This window comes from Micropterus salmoides, unplaced genomic scaffold, assembly GCF_014851395.1.
Source record: "Micropterus salmoides isolate LMB-PRFRI ecotype aquatic unplaced genomic scaffold, ASM1485139v1 Ms_hic_scaffold_17, whole genome shotgun sequence".
Classification (NCBI taxonomy): Eukaryota; Metazoa; Chordata; class Actinopteri; order Centrarchiformes; family Centrarchidae; genus Micropterus; species Micropterus salmoides.
Genome location: NW_024040817.1, coordinates 27,083,410 through 27,105,378, shown reverse-complemented (window position 1 = coordinate 27,105,378; position 21,969 = coordinate 27,083,410). Strand labels below are relative to the sequence as shown.

The following is a 21,969-nucleotide window of genomic DNA, read 5'->3' as shown; positions in this document are numbered from 1 at the left end:
ATCTGCCTTTTGCTGATGACGGTTGAGGTAGTTTTTAGTGGTCATGTGCTGGAACCTTTCGTAACTGATGCAAGCCATGGTTTGCAAATGAGGCTAGAATTTAAGAAGGGTCATGCAAGGCTTGTTTAAATGCCGGGCTTACTGAAATGTTGGCAGATTTGTGAATTTTGTGAATCTTGTGAAACTTTGGCTGAGCAGAGATAATTGGCAGTACTGTAAATGTCATAAATGGCATTACAATTAATGTATCAGCGAGGTCAGCCATTCCAGGAGGCCGTGTGCCAGTATAATGAGCTCCGGTTAACATATGGCAACAAGGGTGTACCCCGCTGTGGAGACATTGGTTAAATTCCTAGCACCTCTGAAGCAGCAGTAGGAAATGTTTTGTTTGCATTAGCAGTAACTTATTACAGCTCTGATCCGATATATGAAGAGAGCGAACAATAATCAGCGAGGCTGAAATCAGTGAGATAAAAAATACATGCAGGCATATTACAGAAAAAATATTATAGCAAGATGTGACAAAAAAAAAAGTTTTTGTCACACAATCATACACAGTACAGTATGTCCTGAAATTCTTTCATGCCTCTCCGGAACAAATCTAACAACCAACTAGCTAATAACAAATATATAAACTAAAATGAAAATCGGTCAAATAAATAAAAATGAAACAGTGAAACAACAAAGACAATATAAGCAGTATGAAGTTCATCGTTAAGTGTGAGCTTCAAAATGACCAGTACATAACATATGCAAGCTTAAGGATTATACCTTACTGAACACAGTCTGCAGTGTCTGTGTGTAAATCTGGGATCACATTGTTTTCGGGTTCCTGTCCGACCAACCAATTGTGGATCTGGACCTCCTGTACTCCGTAACCTCCTTTGGAGTTCTCCTGCGCACTAGTGACTCATTCCCTGTAATTAGGCCTGCTTGACTGACAGAAACACAGTTCACTGTATTCTGACATTAGAAACCCATGCTGCTGGAGGCTGTGTGTGTGTGTGTGTGTGTGTGTGTGTGTGTGTGTGTGTGTGTTTTCATATGGAGGCTAGTTTTGCACTTGTAAGGCTTAAATTATGCTGAAGTTGAAAATAATGTTTTGCTTTGAGTGTCTATCAGGCCAGTAGTTTACTAAGCACCCGTATCACATTACTGTCATGAAGTGTTCCTGCAGTCGGCAGAGACGTGTGTCACACCTTCGTCCATTTTCTGGTAGTTCATGAGAGACAAACGATACAACAAAGGACTCTTCTGCTTAAATGTCAAAGCAGCGTGTACCTTGCTCAGAAAATACAGTTTTAGCTGAAGGGCACCAAAAGTGAATTCTCTCCCGTATAGCTACCAATCCAGTTTACCTTCTGAAAACAAGCACAGGAAGTGGCACTGTTGCCTTGGGAACCTGCCAAAGCAGAGAGCAGCACTTGGCAATCACTCATCAGGAGAGAAAAATCAGCCAAAGATGGTGTAAGGGCTACACGAGCAGAAGGCCACTCAGTCTGGAAAGAGCTGCTGGATAGGCCCATTGTGTTGTAAGCACATGTAACAGCTATTCATCTTGTGCATTTCACAAAAATACATACCTTTTTATATGTTTTCTTTACTATCATCTTTCACAGGCTGTTCATTCAGTGAGTGGTTACAGATATAATAAGGCTTTTTAACTTTTGCGCTTTTAAAAGCAGGAGGTCTTGAAGCTTCATTCACAGGTAGACTGATGATAGAAAAGGTGTTCTTTATTTTTTTTATGATAAAGCACTTTTAAAAAAATTGTTTTAACATATTTGGCTCTATGGATGGTAATGTCCGTCTGTCGGTCAAACACTTTGATCCAATATCTTAAAAACTAGACGGATTGCCATTGGATTTTGAATTGTCAATTCTGTGGCTGTGTGGGCGGAGTCAGATATACCTTCAGAAAAAATAAAGTTAAAGTCCGGTCAAGCTTTGTAAACAAGGAGGAGCGTTGCCCACGTGAGAGTAGTAGCTGTAGAGTAAAACCTGTTTGGAAGGAGACATTCACAATAAATGTACTGCAACAATGCAATCATTGTAAATTGACACCTATTAATTAGTATTATAGGATTTTCATAACTTACTATTGTAATGCATTTATTGTGAATTGTAATAATTGTACATGCATTTAAATATTTCTACATGCATATTGGCATTATACATCACATTCATTGATTCAATATGCAATATTTTCTTATTGAATTGTTATAATTTTATTCATCCACCATGATTACACACTCTTTCTGGTGACAAGATCTGCTTTAATTGTAAAAAAAATAAATAATAATAATAAAAAAATTCAGAAAAAACAAAACAAACCACGGACAAAAAACTAAACTTTTATATTTTATTTTATAGGGCCCTACTAAATACAGCCTCACCGAGGTGCTAGCATGGCTGTATGCTCTGAGCCACGATCCTCTGTGTCTCAGTGAACATGCATCAAGGGTAAACTGAAAAATGTTTCTTGTTTTCCAGCTCATTTAATTAGCTTTGCTGTCCAAGTTAATGAAAAATACTTTAAAGAACCTCCCTCTGATCAGTTTTCCAGTTCATGGCAAGCAGCACAACAACAACACAAAGCAGATGCTGGATACTGTACACCAACTGAACAGGAAAATGTGCACAAACAGTTCTAGTCAACATGTGAACAAGCATGTGATTGTTAGCCACGCGTGGTTTAAATATCCTTGAGGTTAATGAGCTGCTAGACTTTCATGTTTCAAACATCAATAAGGCTTATTCAAGCAGAAACACTACTCTGTCTGGATTTAACCAAACGAAACATGGCTTTTTGGATTTCTAAGAAAACTATTGAGTTGGTGAGTAAAAGGACGGTGACTCAGAAAGACATCTTTCCTTTTTATCTAATATTATTAACCAATCAATGACTTTTTATTTTCTCTTCCAGGAAAGTCAGATGATTGATCTGACTTATTCAGAAGACCCAGAGAGAGAGAGTGTGTGTGTGTGTGTGTGTGTGTGTGTGTGTATGTGTGTGTTTTTGCTAGCAGCTTTTAATTGTCAGGTCAAAAGCTATCCTCCATTTGACCTTGTCCCCCTTCATTCCTGTCGCCCAGGCACCGAGAAGGTTCGTCAGGCACAAGGCTGCAACCACCTCCATGTTGTCAACCCCGACTGGCTGTGGAGCTGTCTGGAGCGCTGGGAGAGGGTGGAGGAGCAGCTCTACCCGCTAAAGGAGGACTATTCCAAGACGCCAAGGTGAAGGAGCAATGTTCTTCCAGGCCACCTACAGATATTGCTAACATATTGACTGCAGTCTTTGCAATAACTCTTTTCTAAAGATGATTCCAAACCGGAGATCTTTTTCTTGTCTGTTGAAGGAGCAACAGTCCAGCGGCGATCCCTGATCATGTGGGCTCCCTGCAGAAGCCTATTTTCAACCCAGCTGCCATCCAGTACAGGCCTCCACCTCCAGCCCCTGAGGTTCGGACCTACGACCCCGTCACAGGGAAGCTGATCCGCAGGGGGCCTCAGCTGTCACGGCCGCTACCTTACCCCCAGGCGTCAGGGTCTTTAATGCTCTCTGATCACAGAGACCAGTCTTGTGTCAGGTGAGAACATAATGAGCAGTGCAATATTATGATAAAATCTAGATGCAGTGATATAAAACTAGATATTGTGTGTAAGTTAATTTAATTATAATATTATGCTTCATCTTGATATTGAAGATAAGGCACTTTTTTTGTGTTTACTGTTGCACTGTTTGCAAAACCATCAGAAATATGCTAAAAGTCTAGGGCGGTTTCACGGTATTACAGTTGAGATCCTCGGGCAGAGGTCTGTTGTCTGTTCCAGAGTCTCGACTGAAAACTAAAGGGGACAGAGCGTTTGCTGTCAGGGCCCCGAGGCTCTGGAACAGCCTGCCCGAGGAAATCAGGTCGGCTGAGTCAGTGAACTCTTTTAAGTCCCTTCTTAAAACATACTTTTATAGGAGAGCCTTTCCCGATCTTATTTGACTTTATTTTATCCCTTTTATTGTATTTTACTTATTTTATATTTATCTTAAAGATGTATTTTAGTCTTTTCAATGTTTTCTTGCTTTTATCATGTATTGTTTGGTATTATTGTCTTTACACATGTTAAAGCACTTTGTAACTTGTTTTTGAAAAGTGCTCTACAAATAATATTATTATATAATAATTATTATTACAGTTTACCAGGGTTTTTAGAATTTCTGACTGTGTGACTTTCAGTACCATCAAAAATACAGATGCTCCTCTTTCTATGAAACTTATATGGAGATGCTATATCGAGCTGATGTAGTGTACGACCTCATCGTAGGCGGGCAACAGTGCATTGAACTGCCTAACACAACCTTCAACGCGTATTTTTCCCCCAACCAGCGAATTAGTCCAACACATAGTGGAAAAACAAAGTTCAGAGCTTAAAAAGGGAAACACCTCCTTATCGCCGCCCTTTATAGGATTTATTGACATCATGGTGATTTTTCTGTACCTCCGTGGGACTTGGCCAATACCTACAAACAGACAGACAGTTTTGGGCGCTTTTCCTGATTGTTACGGGATTTTTGTGTTCCACGCAGGCCGCATGTATAGACTTCTGCCGTGCATGTGGGTTCCAACAGAAATGTTTTATACTCATACAGACATAGAAATATTTGATTTTCCAGGCATGTCCTTGTTTAATTTCCACCTACAGTTTGAAGCTTCACTGTCCCTCAAAGTCACCTCTGATCTTCCGCTCCATTTGTCATTCTTCTGTCAGTCCCAGATGCTAATAAGGAGGGTGTCCTCTCTGTGTGCATTTGTTTGTCATTGGTGAGCCACAGAGAGGCTTAAAGCCTAAGCATAAAGCTAACATTATGCATCTCTTTACTGGACCATCACCATGATTAAAAATGTTGTAAATTGAATAAGTCTTTGATGATACTCCTAATTAATAATCACAAGCATAAAATTGGCCCATATAAATCACAGATTAGAGACACTGTGGAGTTTTCTGGAAGTTGCATGCACAGCTTGGATTTAATCATCAAAGAAGATCTGTTCAATTAAGCACTGCCAAGTGGAAGTAAGAAAAGTTCCTCTTCCCACTTGCATGAGATTTACATCTAATGTGCCCTTATTATAGAGAAGAAACCATTGCACTTGTCATCGTTGGTTTCCAGTCTCAACCTCTTTTGCCCCATTACTCTACATCCGCAAATTGTCTTTTTTGTGAAAGATTTGCCTATTATGTACAGTGTTTGCAAATGAATGCAATTCCTGTGAAGATTTACTGTTAACAGAAGAATGTATTTCAAAGCAAACATTACAGCTGACTACAGGGTGTGAAATTGGCACCAGCCAAATGCTGGCAAATTAATGACAGTGGCTGGTAGATTTCAGACAGAAAATAATGATTTACTATTGAATGGCTTGTGAATGTGAGCATCTGTCTGTCAGTGGCTGGTAGATGTTCACATTTTAAAAAGTTAATTTCCCACCCAGGCTTTTTTTTGTTATGAAAAACAAAACAGAAAACGAGTCATTATAAAGTTCTTTGTAAGAGTATGTTAGGAAGTATTAATTTTCAGATGTGTCTTTATTGACTCACTTAATGACAGAGCTGTCTGTTTAATCAGGTAAATGTATTAATTGATATGCTTGGCACAAAATGGCCCTCATGTGATTTCGGACATAATGTACTTTCAGTCGATCAGCCAGGATCAATACAATTAATCCAGTAATCCTGGCGGATAGGCTGAAAGTACAGCGTGGACTGGACCCAACAACAATCACATGGATTTTGGACTTCCCCATGGGAAGATCTCTTGTCAGATGTGCGCTTTAACTCTATTGGCACGCCATGGAGCAGTGTGCTGTCACCCTTTCTATATATTTTATAAACCAATTGTTGTCATAGCAGATACCCTGGACACCATATAATTAAATTTGTCGAACAGCTAGCTCTGAAAGACTTTTCGATTGGTGTGAAGCCTCACATTTAAGTCTTAACATATCAGAGAAAGAACTGATTTTAGATTTTAGATGTGATGCTCCACCACTCACTTTATCCAGGATCAGAGGAGAGGAGATTGAGGTGGTGACAGATTATCTAGAGTACCTTGGTCTTAGTATAGATCACAAACTCTCCTGGGACCAATGTGCTGATGCTGTTTTTAAGAAGGGACAACAGCCCATTTACTTCCTCAGAAAACTGTTAACAACAAAATTCTTAATTTGTTTTTCAGATTCAGAGCACCCCATGTTATTGTATTGCATGTTGGTATGGACATTCCAAAAATGTCTATATCGCCATACCCTGTTCCTGAAAAGGCTGACATGGTCTGTAGGGATACATCCCATCCACTTTCAGTGGAGTTCCAGCCACTCCCTTCTGGTCAGCGATATAGATACCCCTAGATTAAAACCAACCGTGCAAAAAGCTCATTTATATTGATGGCAGTAACCCAATTACATAAGAGACGGTAGACAAGGAGAGTCTAGAGCATGTGGAATACACTGAGACAGCAGTTTAAAGCTCAGTTATTGACATGCACTTTAAATGCCCGTTGGACTAGTACGACATTTATTTGTCATTTCATCATGACGGCTAGACGATCTTAGATTATTGTAGCTTCTGTTCGTTGATGTGTTTGTTTTCTTGTGTTGTGTCGATATGTTGTTGTTCTGCTGCACCCCAAATTGCCTCTCTGAGGACAGTTTGGAAAGTTTTCTAAGTCGAAGTGTTGTATGGTTTTTTATTATTTTTTTTTTTTGTACCTCAGGGGAACTTCAAAGGGTCAGCAGGACGGTGTGGCAGGGCCCAGCCAAGACAACGAGCAGCCAGGGCCGTCTCGTCGGAAACGACAGCCGAGCATGTCAGAATCTATGCCTCTGTACACACTTTGCAAGGAGGATCTAGACAGCATGGACAAAGAGGTAAGGAAGGGGGGAACCATTACTACTACCTTTTTTAAGGCTTTAATTGATAAGCAGTTGCATCGTGTTGTTGACCAAGGTTTGCAGTCATGTGCTGTACAGCAACATCTTTATAAGATCAGTGTTATGGATATTTGTGCGGTGAGGCGGTAAAGGTTTTCTCCTGAGGTTTTTGTGGTGATGTTTCAGGTCTGCTTCCATCCTGTGCCTGAGTGCAGTTTGCCACACGGTTAATGCTTTCATTTGTCAGTACACACATGGATATGTTAGTAGGGCTTGGTTTCTATAGATCAGATCTCCCTGCTTTGTCTTGCGAATATGAGAGGGTGTACAGGTATAAATTTGAAATTGCAATTTAGTACAATTAGTGATGCAGTCTAATAGACTGGTTTTGTCAAATGTTAATGACAGAAATAATGTACATTGAGACCTCTATTCTGATTAAAAACATGACATATGCTATCATGTCTGTCTACTTTCTGCCTTTGATATTTTTTGCCTCCATTGCAAGGCAGGTTGAAGTGATTACTAATGTCTGGGAGCTCCTGCCTGGATAATACACTTTAATGGTCTGAATTCTGCTAATGCTTCAGCAGGGGGAAATGTGCAAAGTGGATCCTGGAGATCTGTCTAGAGCCTCTCAGCATGTGATTATTCCGAAGAAAGGGCTTTGTGGCTTGTTCACGTGGGTCATGACATGTGACCAGTTATGGTAGAGTTGAGGTCACGTGTTAGCCAGTGCCAATTATTTTGTCTCTTTTTCATATAATGGGGATATCTCCAGGGAAAGCTGTATTTGTTGCCACTAAAGTTCTTTTATTTTCCCCTTAAAATTACCTAAAAGCAAAGTATGCAATATTCTGTACTGTATATATTAAGTACTGTATGTGATTTTGAGTCTGATTTACTATATATTATAGACATCATAATCCTGCACAAATCAGAAACACATTGTAATGTGTAAGGGTAAATAACAAAGTGGCTTTGTCGCTTTCTCTTCCTAAACCTTTTGATAGAACCCAAGTTATAAATCCTGAAAGGAAATTAGACTTTGTTGGGGCTAGTTAAATTTTATTGAATGATCTGGCTGTCATTGTGAATGGTCATGCTGCAATGACTAACCGACTCCTGTTACTTGGATACAAAATAGTCCGCTGTCAGTTATTAACTCAATTGATTTTTGAACTTAAGTAACTCTGTAGCTGCAGGCGACAGCTCAGTGTGAGAACTGCTGTGCCATGCATTCTTGGAAATAGGCTTATTTTTCATTTTTCTCTCAAACTTATGTGTTTGAAAAAGATGCATCCCATATCATCTAAACATTGCTGACCTACAGTATTACCCAAGCCAACAGCTATTTAACATTTCAACATTTCTTTATATCCAAATCTCTTATCTTTCAAGATGCTGTGTGATAAAATCCATTTGTTGTTTGAGGATGAAGTTAAGACACGATCTATTTTGTAATCATGCTAACTTATAAAAATAAAGAATGATAATTGTCTGATACTCAAGCTGGCATCTTTGGGGGTAGGTGAGCATGCTGTACGCCACGGTCTCTGATTTGGTTTGACCACTGTAGGGCGCAATCTCACAATTTTGTGATTCTACACATATTGGCTTAAAATATTGAGAACTGACTGTTCGCTAAGGCCAATTACAGCGCAGTAATAGGTGGACTGGGAAGACTCGCTCTAAGTGAGGTCTGACACTTTCATGGCTGCGCTTCATTGACTCGTATGCAAAAGGCTTTGTTTCCAGCCTTTATGGTCAAACGCTGTTCGATAGGCACTTGTAATAATTACAATCACTACTCAGAGAGGGTGAAAGGAGTAGCAGGATTTATTCCTTTTCCAAAACCTAAAACAAATCCAGAAATGTAGGCTGTGGATTGTTCCTAATGTAATGTTAGTTAGATAACACTACCAAACTTTAACTTACTAACATTACTGAATGTAATGTTATATGGCCCTAATGCCTTGGCTTTTTAATTATTGTAATAGTGAATAGAGGGGAGGACCATTCTAGCCTCTCTATGACCTCTTTCACCTTACCCCCTTCCATCATGTCTCACTACATTCACACGTAGGACTCTGGGCGGGCAGGCAGGCTACAGGGCGTTTGGTGGGTGGGGCTGCTTTATTGCGGCCTCGCCCTTCTTCCTCCCCCGCTGGCCCACCCCTCAATTTTAATTACACATTAGACACAGAGTGCTTGGGGTGTGAGAGGGGCATGTTGGGAGGCTCCACTACCTGCTAGTTGTGGAGTGCCCGCGTCGCAACTACCCTCCAATTTTAACGGCACCTTAGTTACTACGTACCTCATCTTTACTCCGCCATACTACCCTTCACAAACCATGACATGCGGTCAGTCTGAGCCCTGCTCTTCCACGAGTTTTGCCTTTTTTGTCTGTATTGCGTTGTCGATTGCCATTTGGATGACCGGGTGGGGCGGGGCTTTGTTGGTCGGAGTCTTCCGTGTTCGTGTCGCGGTGCGTCTGGGAGTCGACTTTTTTTCTCCCATATTTTTTTATTTAGTTTATTTATTTTGTTTGACTGTTTCGCGTTTTCATTTGCCTCTCTGTTGTTTTCTTATGTCAGCTGTTCATAGCTGCTCTTCAGCTGATTGTCTCTTTGTTTTTTTTGTTTGTTGTTTTCTTTTGTTTGTTGTTTTTCTCCTCCCCAAGCACAATATGGTTTCCAGCTCCTCATACTCTATACCAGGCTGCTGGGCAGGACAGGTTTTAAAAAAATGGACCAAGCAACAGTAACTAAGGGGGGCGTGGCTTAGCAAAGTGTCAATTAAGCCAACTTTAGCTTTATGAGTTGGTTTAAAGTGAGGCCTCCATTTGATGTTTTATCCATGTTTCCAGCTTACTCGTCTTAAAACAATAATTTTAACTTCTTAATGCTGTAACAAAATGTCTAATGTTGCTCGCAGTAGATCGCTACTTTTCAGAGACTCAAACAATGGTTTTGAAACAAACCTGGTAGCTGCATCTTGATCCAGATATGCCGACAATTTGCTATTGTACAGTACTGGAAATAATCTGGTGGTCAATAGCAATTGGCTGCGCCCACAAAGGTCAGCGCTGTTCGGGTCAAAGTTCAGCAGATTTGAACATTGAATAAAAGAGCAGGACAGAGCCACAAATGTTAATCTCCACTTCAGTACAGTAGCTTCCAGGACCAGCTTCCATACAGTGGTGAATAACTGTGCTATTGGACAGAGCTTTTTCTTTAAAAATATATTTTTAACATGCATTTCTTTTTGATAAATGACACAAAAGAGTTCAACTTATTTGGTAACCAAATGATCCTCTCTTTCTCGATGGGAGATCATCCTAAGTTCAGCTCATGTGCAGCAGCTATGGCAAAAGCAGGACACATTTTCAGCTGCAGGAAGCAAACTGGAAATTGTGTTTCTATTATTAATCTGGAAATAGTACATTATGTCAGTGGTTGGGTCAGGCCTTTTGTATGACTTCATACAAAAAGCCTGAAAAAGGTTTTTTTTTCTGACCCCTTTTAAAGGAGAATATGGGCATTTTAAAAGGACAAAGTGATATTTGAAAAGGTTAACAATATGTTTTGACTTTGGAAATGGACGGCTCTTATTCATTGTTGACCATATGGATACATTTTATGTGTTAGTGCAAGAGCTGCTCAAGCTACTCATTGATGAACAACCCTAGGAGTAATGGATCTCAAATGGATTTTTTCCCCCCACATTTGAAATAATGGAGGTTTCCTAACTGTGTAAGGGTTGGCCTCTAACGAAGATGTGCCAAGTCATGATGACTAGATGCCGCTAATGTGGTCATTATTCATCTTCTGTGAACCCTTACAGAGACCTGATTTGATCTGTTTTCTTCTGTCATCACTCTCAGGATAGGAGGAGGTTGCCAAAGCTACTAGATTTTCATGTATCTCATATTACAACCACAGAGGCCTTCCCTTTTAGTTGCAAAGAACTGTGCTTTTGTGTTTTTGTTGATCAGCACCATTGTGCAAAGAAATTGTTATGGCAGCATGGACCTAACATTAATTTACAATCCTATTTAAATGCCAATATCTTGCTAATGTAGCACTATCATTGTTAAAGATCGAGTTGGATAATGAGGTGTTCAATGCTCACACCGGGCATTGTTCCCAAAAAGCCATGATTATTTTGTAAATGTGACATTTAGAATGCTTGAGCATAAAGCTGAGTTAAGTTCACTGGTGAGCGGAGAAGACTTCATCGTTTTTTGTTCCATCTGGTTGTATAAAAGGCACTGACCCCTCTACTGATTCAGGCCATTTTTTTTTTTTTTTAAGCTTAAAAATACTTTCAATGTTGTAATATATTCAAAATGAAAATGTCAGGCATAATTTCAGGCCCTCATTTTTAATGTATCAATTGTTACTAGAATTATGCATGGCCCTGAAAGAACCTACCTGAATGAACTCCCGCATTTAAGACCTGACCTGAATGACCTCAACTGATACTGACAAATCTGAGACCAGAAACGGACCAAATTATGGACAGTTATCTCGCCCGGCCCATGCTCTGTCTATTTCCCTCTTCCCTAGGCCAAAACATGGCATGCATCCACATAAGCAAGTGCCACAGTCAAAGAGAGACTTTTACAACTTTTACAGCTGCAAAACTGCTCTGAAAACACTTAAACTAACAATTACACCAACATCTATGTAAAGCCATAACTGCTAGAGATGGAAAATGCTTAGTCACATGGCAACTAATGCTAGTAGCTTATAGCTATGCTAGCCAACATTTAACTCAGTTTTCTACTTAATTTGCAAGAAAACAAAAACACAGCATTCATGTACTGCTTAAAGCGTCTAAAATGTGATCAAATAAAATACCCGTGGACAAATAGTGTCCAAGACAACAATTTTAAATGCACTCAAACTGAGGACGGAACTGCGATGAAACATTTTAATAATCACTAAATATTCATGCTCACAGTATACCAAACAAATCAAGTTGAAACTACTTCAAAATGTGCCACAAATCTTTGGGGCTGACCGTAGCATTTTACAGCAGCAGGCCCAAACAGGTTAAGTTTTATGTACATCCATATATCCAGTGAATATTTAAATAAAGATGAGTGGAGAAGTCTGTGTGAAAATAGAACTGATTTGAGAGAGACCACTACCAAGGCTCAGGAATTTCTGTCATGCTATTATAATTTGGAAGTAGAACCGTATACCTTTTGCAAACATAACTAAATCCTTGTGCAACATCTTTTGTACTGTAGAAGAGTAAAGAAATTGACTCGAAGGAAGGGTCCTCTGTAGGTACACTGTATTTCAAATGTCATCCTCCTCGGACTGCTTTAGCTAAAGGGCAGCCTGTGACGTTCTTAAACACTAAATCTACAGGGCAAAGGAAAAGAACCAGTCTTAATTGGCTGGAGCAAGGTACACATCTGAGTCAGGTAGACAGCCTCACATTTAAATGTCACCAGTAGTTACATGGTGGTATGTGTCAGTTTACGTGGAGCAACATGTGCAGAGTTGCCCAGAATCACAGCAATGTACCGACTGGGTGACCTTTCTTTAAACTGCCGTTCCCCTGGTGGCTGTGTGATGGATGGGACTGGCTGGATTCTTTGTGATTCACTTAACTTTCATTAACACTGCAATGCACCATATGGACTATCATACCAATACTTTTGTTAGATATTAAATCAAATCTCTATCAGTTACCACACAGCCTCACCTTTGTCCATTTTACCTTCTATGGTGTTTAATCCAAAGTACTTCAGCACATAATTACTCAGATGTTTTGCTGTCATGGTTATTTGGTCAGCACATCATGGCATGCAATGGGTCAAACTGGCATATTTAATATTTAACCATACCTTCAGTGGACTTAACCTGTTTTAGTGGCCAATTCTTAACCATACCTCAGCTGTACAGAGGTTACATTGAAGAAATCTGACAACTGTGCCCCATCTTCAGGGAGACGTTGAGACTCCACTATACAGGCAGGCAAAGCAAGACAATTAACTTAAAACAGCTGATAGCTTCAGACTGTGGAGATTATAGCCAATGGGATTGGAAGTGCATACCCTCGCACAAAGTAGTAAAAAACGTTTACATTTTCTCTGCATTTGCGTTCATTAATAGAGAAAGCATTTTGAATAATGGCAAGAATTGTTCTGATAAAAGGAACGTAGGTAGGTAGGTAGGTAGATTGATTTTGTCACAATGCAACACATTGTAGAGGGAAATTTAGTTTTTAACTCCCTTCTGCTACGTAGCAGACAATATACATTAATAAAGAAGTTATTATGAAAATGGTAAACAGAAATTAACTATATTAAATTAGCATTAGATCACTGCTGAGGATGAATTTGAGTTTAAAAGTCAGCTGAAAACTCTCTATTCCCAGAAGGCAGCAGGGTGAACAGGCTGTGGCCCGGGTGGGTACTGTCCTTTAGTATCCTTTGGGCTCTGCATAGACACCTCACCTCACCGATATCAATGATGCTCGGGAGATGGGTACCAATGATCGTCTGAGCAGTTTTAATCACCCACTGCAGAGCCCTCCAGTCCTGGGCCGTGCACATCCCATGCCAGTTTGTGATGTTTCCAGTCAGGATGCTTTCTATTGCTCCTCTGTAAAAGCCGACAAGAACTTGGTGTGGGAATTTGGCCTTCTTAAACTTTGTCAAGAAATATAGTTGTTTCTGAGCTTTGTTCACCAGCGTGCAGATGTGAGACGACCATGTCAGGTTCTCTGTGATGCTGATTCCCAGGAACCAGAAACCTTTTTCCTAAAATCAACAATCAGCTCCTTCGTTTTGCTGACGTTGAGCAGTAGGTTGTTCTCTGTGCACCACTCTGCAAGATTATCAGTTTCCTCCTGATATGAAGTCTCATCATTGTTTGAAATCCGGCCCATGATGGTGGTGTCATCCACAAACTTCACAACAGAGTTCTCTCCATGTCGGGGGAGGCAGTTGTGGGTGTACAGCGTGAACAGGAGGGGGCTGAGCACACAGCGCTGGGGGGGCTCCGGTGTTGAGCACTAGAGCTGACTGGGGTCTGTTTATGAGGAAGTCGAATATCCCGTTGCAGAGTGTTGTATTTAAACCCAGAGTGCTGAGTTTACTGATCAGTTTCATCGGGGAGATCGTGTTGAATGCTGACCTGAAATCCACAAACAGCATTCTGATGTAGGTGTTGTTGTTCTCAAGGTGTGTGAGGTCTGAGTGGATTCGTGTGGAGTCGTGGCACTGGAGATGGCATCCTCTGTAGATCTGTTGGTTCTGAAAGCAAACTGGTGAGGGTCCAGGCTGGCTGGGATGTTGTTCTTTATGTGCTGAAGAACCAGTTTCTCAAAGCACTTCATCAGAATGGGGGTGAGTGCCACAGGGTAATAGTCGTTCAGACTAGACATTGCCGACTTTTTAGGTACAGGAATGACAGTGGCTGTCTTGAAGCAGGTGGGAACCCTCTCCTGAGACAGTGAGATGTTGAAAATGCTAATTGGCACAGGTTTTTAGTACACGGCCAGGGATGTTATCAGGCCCAGCTGATTTACTCATATTCACTCACAGCAGGACTCTCCTCACATCTGCTGTGGAGACTGACAGTGACCGGTCCTCTGGAGGTGGAGTAGACTTTACAGCAAAACCCCTTTTTCACGGCAGACATTTTGAGGTCACAGCAGGAAACGCACTGGTGATGGAAATGTTGTTAATGATGGGTTTAGTTCCATGAAGTGTCTCAGTAAGCCATGCCAAAGAGCCAGTATTCACAATACCACAGCCTTGGATATAGCTCACCTAAATGGAATGCTGTCATATACATCAGTCAGTTCTTATGTGTTTAATATAGTCTGTGTCAGGCTCTTTAAATATGTAAATACATAACAATTTGATTGTTATTTTTTGTGGTGTACACAGCAAATCCAGTACTGAGGTCTTGCACCATTTCAGTTTGTAAATGGGTCATTTAAACAAACATTTTTAGGAGTTAAGAGAGCCGAGTGTAACCATGAAATCAGCTGGATGCTGGAATTAACATTTGAACTGACTTTATTTTTGTAGGACAGTGGATTCTTGCCGTAGAAATTGACAATGAAATGAAATTCTGATGAGTTTACGGTACATGGGAATGAGATGAGAAGTGAATGATTATTAGGCCACGCAGAAGTGAGGTAAAAGGTGAAGGTTTGGACACGGGTCGGTGTTGGTTTGACATGTGTGACGCCATGTGGGCCCTTAGAGACAAGGATCATTAAGCCTGGGATCATAGGAGATTTAACACAGTCATCAGTCACTGTGATCTCAGCTCTCCCTCCACCTGCAGGTATTGATCTCCCCCATCCTTGGAGAGATATAATCCTTAGGATTTACTGAGGAGGACAAGGTTTTGCGTGAGTCTGTAGATTATAAAGGCTTATTAGGGAATCCTTGTCATAGTTTCGCCTGAAATCTTATGAACTCACAATCAGACATGATAATGTTTTTCCAGCCAGCCAGGCAGGGCCCTAGGATAGATTTTTTTTTTTTTTTATTTGGCTGGTGTTGTACCCTGCCATGGCTAATATGTACCTAAAGAGTCAAGAAATCCAAAGTGCAGCATACAAAAGCCTTTATTGCTTTATTGTCTACTTTAGCATGAAGAGTTGCAGCAGTCCCAAGAGAGCTTCAACACAATATAACACATGGTTCGAGGGATTTGACTTCGCTGATGAAGACATTTCTGTTGATTTAAAGGCTTCATTTAATTGAAGTCCCCGGTTTACTCGAGCGTAAGGCTCCTTTTCGGCTGACCGCACTGACCTGGCCTGATACTAGCGCTGCTTGTCAACATGACATTTCAGAGACAGTACCAACACAAAAGATCAAGCTCTGATAAGATGCGAAGGCTGTGAATAGTAGAAATGCTAGGGCGATAATTGCATCGGTGTGGCGTGGAGTCCACTGAGATTAAACATGGCAGCTGATGCTTTTTATAGGCCTTATAGTAGAGGTTATGATGTGACTGTGTTGTTTCATTTGATCAAGGGTGTCAGATGTTTATTTTCCATCAATGTGTGGAACCAGAACACTTGCAACAGTGGGTTTGGACAGAGCTGAAAACAATTAGTAGCCCAAAATGCCAGAGTAAAGGTGAAATCCTCGTAAAAATCAGTGTGTGGTGCTGTCCATGGTCCTGAAAATGTGCACGCATTTCATTGAGTTTCACAGTTAAAGGGTCAGGCACGGTCAACAGCCATGCAGACACGACCAGCAATTGACTGCTCCCAGACAAGCCACTACATCATCAAAATCCCACTGAAAATCATAGTAAAACAATTTAAATCTCAAGTTGATCTACTTTGCGTGACTTTTATCACAGCAACTCATAATGTGAGTAACTCAGCACCGTATATGGCAACCACATAGTACATGCATTCTACCGGTGTCATTTTGTCAGGAGATTTTTTTTGGAACCGTACAGATTCAGGAAAGTACATCATTGATATAAAGCCCTTTGAAATCTGAAGTCTCTGAATGATCTCTGAAGTATTTAATGTTTGAGGCTGTTCCATTCCAAAGTAATGTTTTCCGTTCAGCCTTATGTAACTACCCCTGACTAACCTCAGCTGCAGTGTAGTCAAAAGAAGCCAGTATCTTCTGTTTGCAGAGCCGCTGGAGAATTCTTGCTCTGGAAAGCGTGTTGTTTTTGAGTGCTTCTTTCATGTAGCAGAGGAGGAGTTAAGATGTGAATTCTTGTTGCAATTATTACATATACCTTTGACTCAATAGCTGCATGGCATTCGACCTTGGTTGAACTACACGGGTGAATACAGTTATAAGCAGGGGGGCTTTGGAGCCTTCTTTGTGCTCCTGCTTCACCGGTCTCACCATCTTTTTACTTCTTACTTAACTTTCCTTTTGATTTACTAGAAATGCACCATGTCTATCTCTCCTCTTATATTTATTCATTTCCTTTTCCCCTGGGCCTTAGGTAAGCTTTCCTCTATACATGCAAAGCCCTTATTCTCTTCTGCGCCCACATCAAATGACCTGTCAACGCTCTTCAACAATCAACCGTCAACCTGCCATATTACTACCTCTGACTACCTTTAACAGTCAGTCATTTTGGCATGGGAATAAAGATTGTATGAATCCCCTTCAGTGGGAATTGGCTGCGTACATTTCTCCCTGTGCAGTCCTCAGCCTGGTGAAGACATGAGCTCCTTGTACAATAACTCAGGACAATTGACCCTTTGCTTAGCCATGCCCTCCTTAGTTACTGTTACTAAGTCTGACAAACTGTCGTACTTTTAGCACGGCACTGCCACTGTTTATTACTGCACTGCCTGGAGAAATATTGTCTAATTTCTGGTAAAAAAAAAACGCTCAGAAAGAAGCAGACAGTTTTGCAGTTGCATTGTGCATTTGAAGGTTGTATTCAGGCTGTCAAACTGACATGAAAAAAATAATGATAGAAGCTAAAGCTCACAAAGTAGAAGTGAACCACCATATATATATACCATATCACCTGACTATTGAGAAAGAGGACAACACTGTTCCTGTACAGCTGGGTAGGTCTCTGTTCACTATTACAATCATTACAAAGCAGAACAGTAGGGCTTTATTACGTTACATTCAGTAGTAAGTTAGCTAGCGTTAGCTAACATTACATTTGGAACAATTCACAGCTGACATTTTTCTGGATTTGTTTTAGATTTTGAAAAGGGAATAAATCGTACTTCTTCTTTCAACCTCTCTGGTTAGAGATTGTATTTATTACAAGTGGCCCAGGAACAGTATCTTGGAAAAATATGGCAAAAAAAGCTAGTAAACGACATACGAGTCAATGGAGCGCAGACATCAAAGTGTCGGACCTCAGTTATAGCGAGTCCTATACTGTGCTGTGATTGGCCAGCTGTGTGTTCGGGGCGTGGCTTAGCAAAGGGTTGATTAGCACTGATTGACTGACAGCATGGAAATGTGTCAGGTCTTGTTGTGAGTTCACTGCTTCACCTATTCTGCTGCTGATTTTTACTTGCGGATATACTGTTGTCTCTTCCAAGTTAGGTTAATCTAGTAAAATTGAAGTCTTATTTTTGTCACCCCACCCTTTTTGATGGTTGCCCACCAACATTATTCTTGCGCCATTTCCTTAATGTAACATATAGGCTTAGGCAGTATTATGGTATACAAGGCTATTTAGAAATCAGTACCGTCAAAAATACAGATCAACTGATACAGGGAAGCTGTTTTGAGCCGATGTATTGTAGCGTACACCCTCTATGTGGGCAGGCAATGTGCCTACAACGCTCAACTTTTCCAGTAGTTGGTAAACAACACACACACAGGGCTGTGCAATTAATCGAATTTTAATCGCGGTTTTGATTTTGATTGTAAAAACAAGGTAATCAAGATAAAACGATTATTGTGCCACACGCTGTTTTGCAATGACACTCGTTTTGTTTTGTGTTGTAAATCCAGTGCACCCTTTCCTTTTACAGCGGCGTGCCTCGCCCCTCCATAAAAGGCCAAACTCCCTCTCAGCCAGACTGTTGCATGTGTAGTTCAGCTCAAGCCAACCTGAGTTAAAACTGCTACAAAGTGCTGGTCACCATTATTAGCTTAAGCCTATGGCATTTTATTCTGCAGAAATTAGCCTAGCAACTAGCGGACTTTACCTCTTCTCATAGGTTAACAATACATATTATTTACACTTATACTAAACCTGGGGCCTTGCTTTATCTGGCCCGTGCTTGTAAAATATTTGCTGTGTCCCCGTCTTCTAATGTATCAACCAATTTACATTTTCTTACCGTTAAAGTAACTGCATCTCCCGACCGAACACAAACAACAAAAATGGAAACCTAAAGACATCGTCTTCAACTCTAAGAAATTGTTTTGGGCATTTTCCCTATTTCCTGATATGATATAGTACAAACAATGAGTCAAGAAAATATTCAGTAAATTAATTGTAGGGCTGACCCCGATTAGTCGAAGATGCTTCGATGGACAGAGCCAGATTGGATTGTCAATCTCACAGTCTAAGCTTTGCAGCTAAACAAGGATCATGCCATTTTGGCGATATGGGGGTGCTCAACGTCTGATTTTACATAGAATTACCACTTTTCTCCCAATAACTTAATACACAACCTATTACAATATACATTTCAACATTTAATGCTGTACATAAATTTGTAAAAAGAATGAAACTTTCAATAAATGTTTTTAAAGAGCGTGAATAAATCCAAAATTGTAACCCTAACCCTGGGTCGTCAGTGAGCATGTGTAAGCATAGCGTGTATGTGCGCAGTGGCAGTGGAGGAACACTTGCTGAAGAGACAGATCCTCAGCTTCACGGTGTTGTGCCGAGTTGTTCGCACCTCGCGAGACCTTCGGATAATTCATCACCACATAAAGATTATTATTGTTTTTAAATAGCCGGCTACTTGAAATAGACCTGCGAGGAACCGTGACGTGCATGCAGTTGACGGCAGCAGTAATGCACGCAAAACTCTGCACAAGACCGGTGAAAGACAGGCGAGAGAGAAAAGGGTCATGACGATTCTGATTCAACTGTGTAAATCCTTAGTCGGGGACAGCCCTAATTAATAAAACCATGATAAAATAATCATTAGTTACAGCCCTAACCCCATACTCTTGTTCTTAAAGTAAGACACTGATAGAAAGAGACCTTTTTTAATGCTATTTTCAATGGCAAAAATCGGATCGAATTACAAACATCAATAATATATTTTAGGTTCCAACCTGTCAAGGTTGAACAGTTATTGAGTACAAAGTAAGATGTTACAGAACGAACTTCAGAGCTTCAGAGAAGTTGGCCTCTGATCTAGTTGAAACTCATTGCTCTGGCCAACAGCAGTTCACAGCTCCCACAGTAACAGCTATTCCTAATTGCTGGCTTTCATTTAAAATGAATGACTGTCTGCTTCTTTTGCTGCACATGAATCTTTCAGTGTGAGTCCCACCTCAGGCCAGATTTGATTCTGCAGTTAAAATATCTATGTCTAGATTTCAGAAGTGAAAGCTTTGCTGGACAGGAAACGGCTAATCTGCTTTCCCTGGGATTTTAAGGTGTGTTTTGATGTGTCAATTCATGTCGGCCCCATTATATAAATTTTCTTTTAGCACATGATCAAACAATGATTTCACATGTGCTTTTCTGTCCTCTACATCTCATCCACAGGGTAGTTGGGGCAGTTAGAAACGGTGTTTAACACAATAGTGTAACAACTGAAGCATTTAACCAAACATAAATTCTCTGCCCTGGAGTCACACTGGTACTAAACTCTATTTGCCGCTTGCAATAATCAGAGCAATAGCCTGACTCTAAACTAGCTTTGAGGGGGTGCCGTGCTGTGCTTTGAAAGGTGTCATGGTGGGTTTTTTACTTAGCCTTTGATTACATCCAGGAAAAGGATGCTGAGGGAAGGTTGCCACACTGTCTGTGGGGATTGTAAATACTTCTATTTCTGCTAAGGTTGTAAGACCCTTCCTGACATAGTGAACTGTAGATTGGCTTTTAAAAGGTTGTGATCAGAAGCTTTATACTGTACAGTGCAGTACAGTGCCTCAGTGGTATCTGTCAGTGCTGCCTGGGAAAAGGTGTGGAAGAAATGAAAATCACTTCCTGCCTTCCACAAAGCCCTGTTTGCTCAGACGTTCTGTCGGAGAGTATTCTTAACAACTGAAACTATTGTTCTGTACTCCTCACTTCTGGGCATTGCGGTATGTATGTATCAACCGTGTCTAAGCTTCATGTTGCAGGGAGACGACGGTGGAAAGGTGAGTAAGCGTTGAGGAAATTGTTGTTAGAGTAACATTAGGAAATAAAGTCTTTGCACAGAAATAACCTTCTTCGTCGTTAACACCGGCGTTTCCTGCAACATCTCACCTCTTACGAGATTTCAGAGCGAGAATTGTCCTTGAGTCAGTTTCTTGTTAAAAACAAAGGTGTCACTTTCCATGATGCTGTCAGACACCTGTTATAACAGTCTGAGCCTGTATGTGGCCAAAAAAACCCACTTTTTCTGGATGTAATTTTGACAGGCGTAATTGCCCGAAAGAATATGTTGCCACTATGGCTGCAAGCTGAAGCCTTCTTCTGCATGGATTCCAAAACTTTTTGTACGTGCTTGTTGTTTCTACACCAACATATGTGAAAATAGGGCCCATTTTTTTAATATCTGTTGAGCATTGTTACGGTCTTTCAATAAACACTTCTCCTGTAGTCCAATCTGCTGTCAGAAAGCAAACTTATGTCCCCCTTTTATTTGTCTATGTCCATCTCTCTTTATATTTTCACTGTACTGACAGAAACATACAATCCCTTTTAATCCTTAGCAACTGCCATAAAGGCGAGGTCGAATATAGTGTTCTCTGTTAGCGCTCAGGGAGATGGTGATGGAGAAAATGCCACGAGAAGAGAAACATTTTAGTGCGAAAAAATCATCTCTGTTAAGATGATGAAATCTTAAATTGTTTGTTGCTGACAGGTAGGTAACAAACAAAACCCTTTTTTGCGGTCTTATCTGTATCTTACTCTGTAAATTGTTGGTGCCCTGCAGGGTCATTGTCATTCAAAATTTGATTCAGAAAATGTAAGATGAGGACAACCAACACTGACATGTTCAGAGGTTTTCCTTTTTTAATTTCCAGACGAGCCTCAGGCACTGTTACCTTCTACCTTTACCAAGGCACTCCATGGCTGTCCAAATAACCAACAACACAGCTTTAATGAGCCTGGCACGATGTCAGTAATAATCCTGCCTATGGACCCAAGAGAATGTCTCCCTCCATTAATCCCAGTTTTCCCTCAGCTACATGCTGCTAATTAGCCTGTGGACCATAGGCCGCATATTTGCTGTGGCAATATAAACCTCAGATTTTCACTGACCTGATGGCTGGCAATTGGCTAACCTGCACTAAATGATCAGTAACCTTGGGACATTATAAATGATGAGCTGCTCAAGTAATATAAGATTGATGAGCTTGGTGGTCTTGTTATATTTGGCTCTGGATTGTTTCCGCATGAGGTGATGAGTT

The 21,969-nt window shown here is 40.6% G+C and overlaps 1 protein-coding gene across 2 annotated transcripts in view; it reads left to right on the top strand.

Moving 5' to 3' along the window:
- The window catches only part of ctdp1 (CTD (carboxy-terminal domain, RNA polymerase II, polypeptide A) phosphatase, subunit 1), a 74,547-nt gene that overhangs the window by 14,406 nt on the left and 38,172 nt on the right, over positions 1–21,969 (top strand). For both annotated transcript variants that reach the window (XM_038725195.1, XM_038725196.1), the window contains exons 9-11: positions 3,096–3,237; positions 3,360–3,590; positions 6,770–6,923. In XM_038725195.1, the coding sequence (XP_038581123.1) occupies positions 3,096–3,237; positions 3,360–3,590; positions 6,770–6,923 (527 nt within the window). The remainder of the gene's footprint in view (positions 1–3,095; positions 3,238–3,359; positions 3,591–6,769; positions 6,924–21,969) is intronic.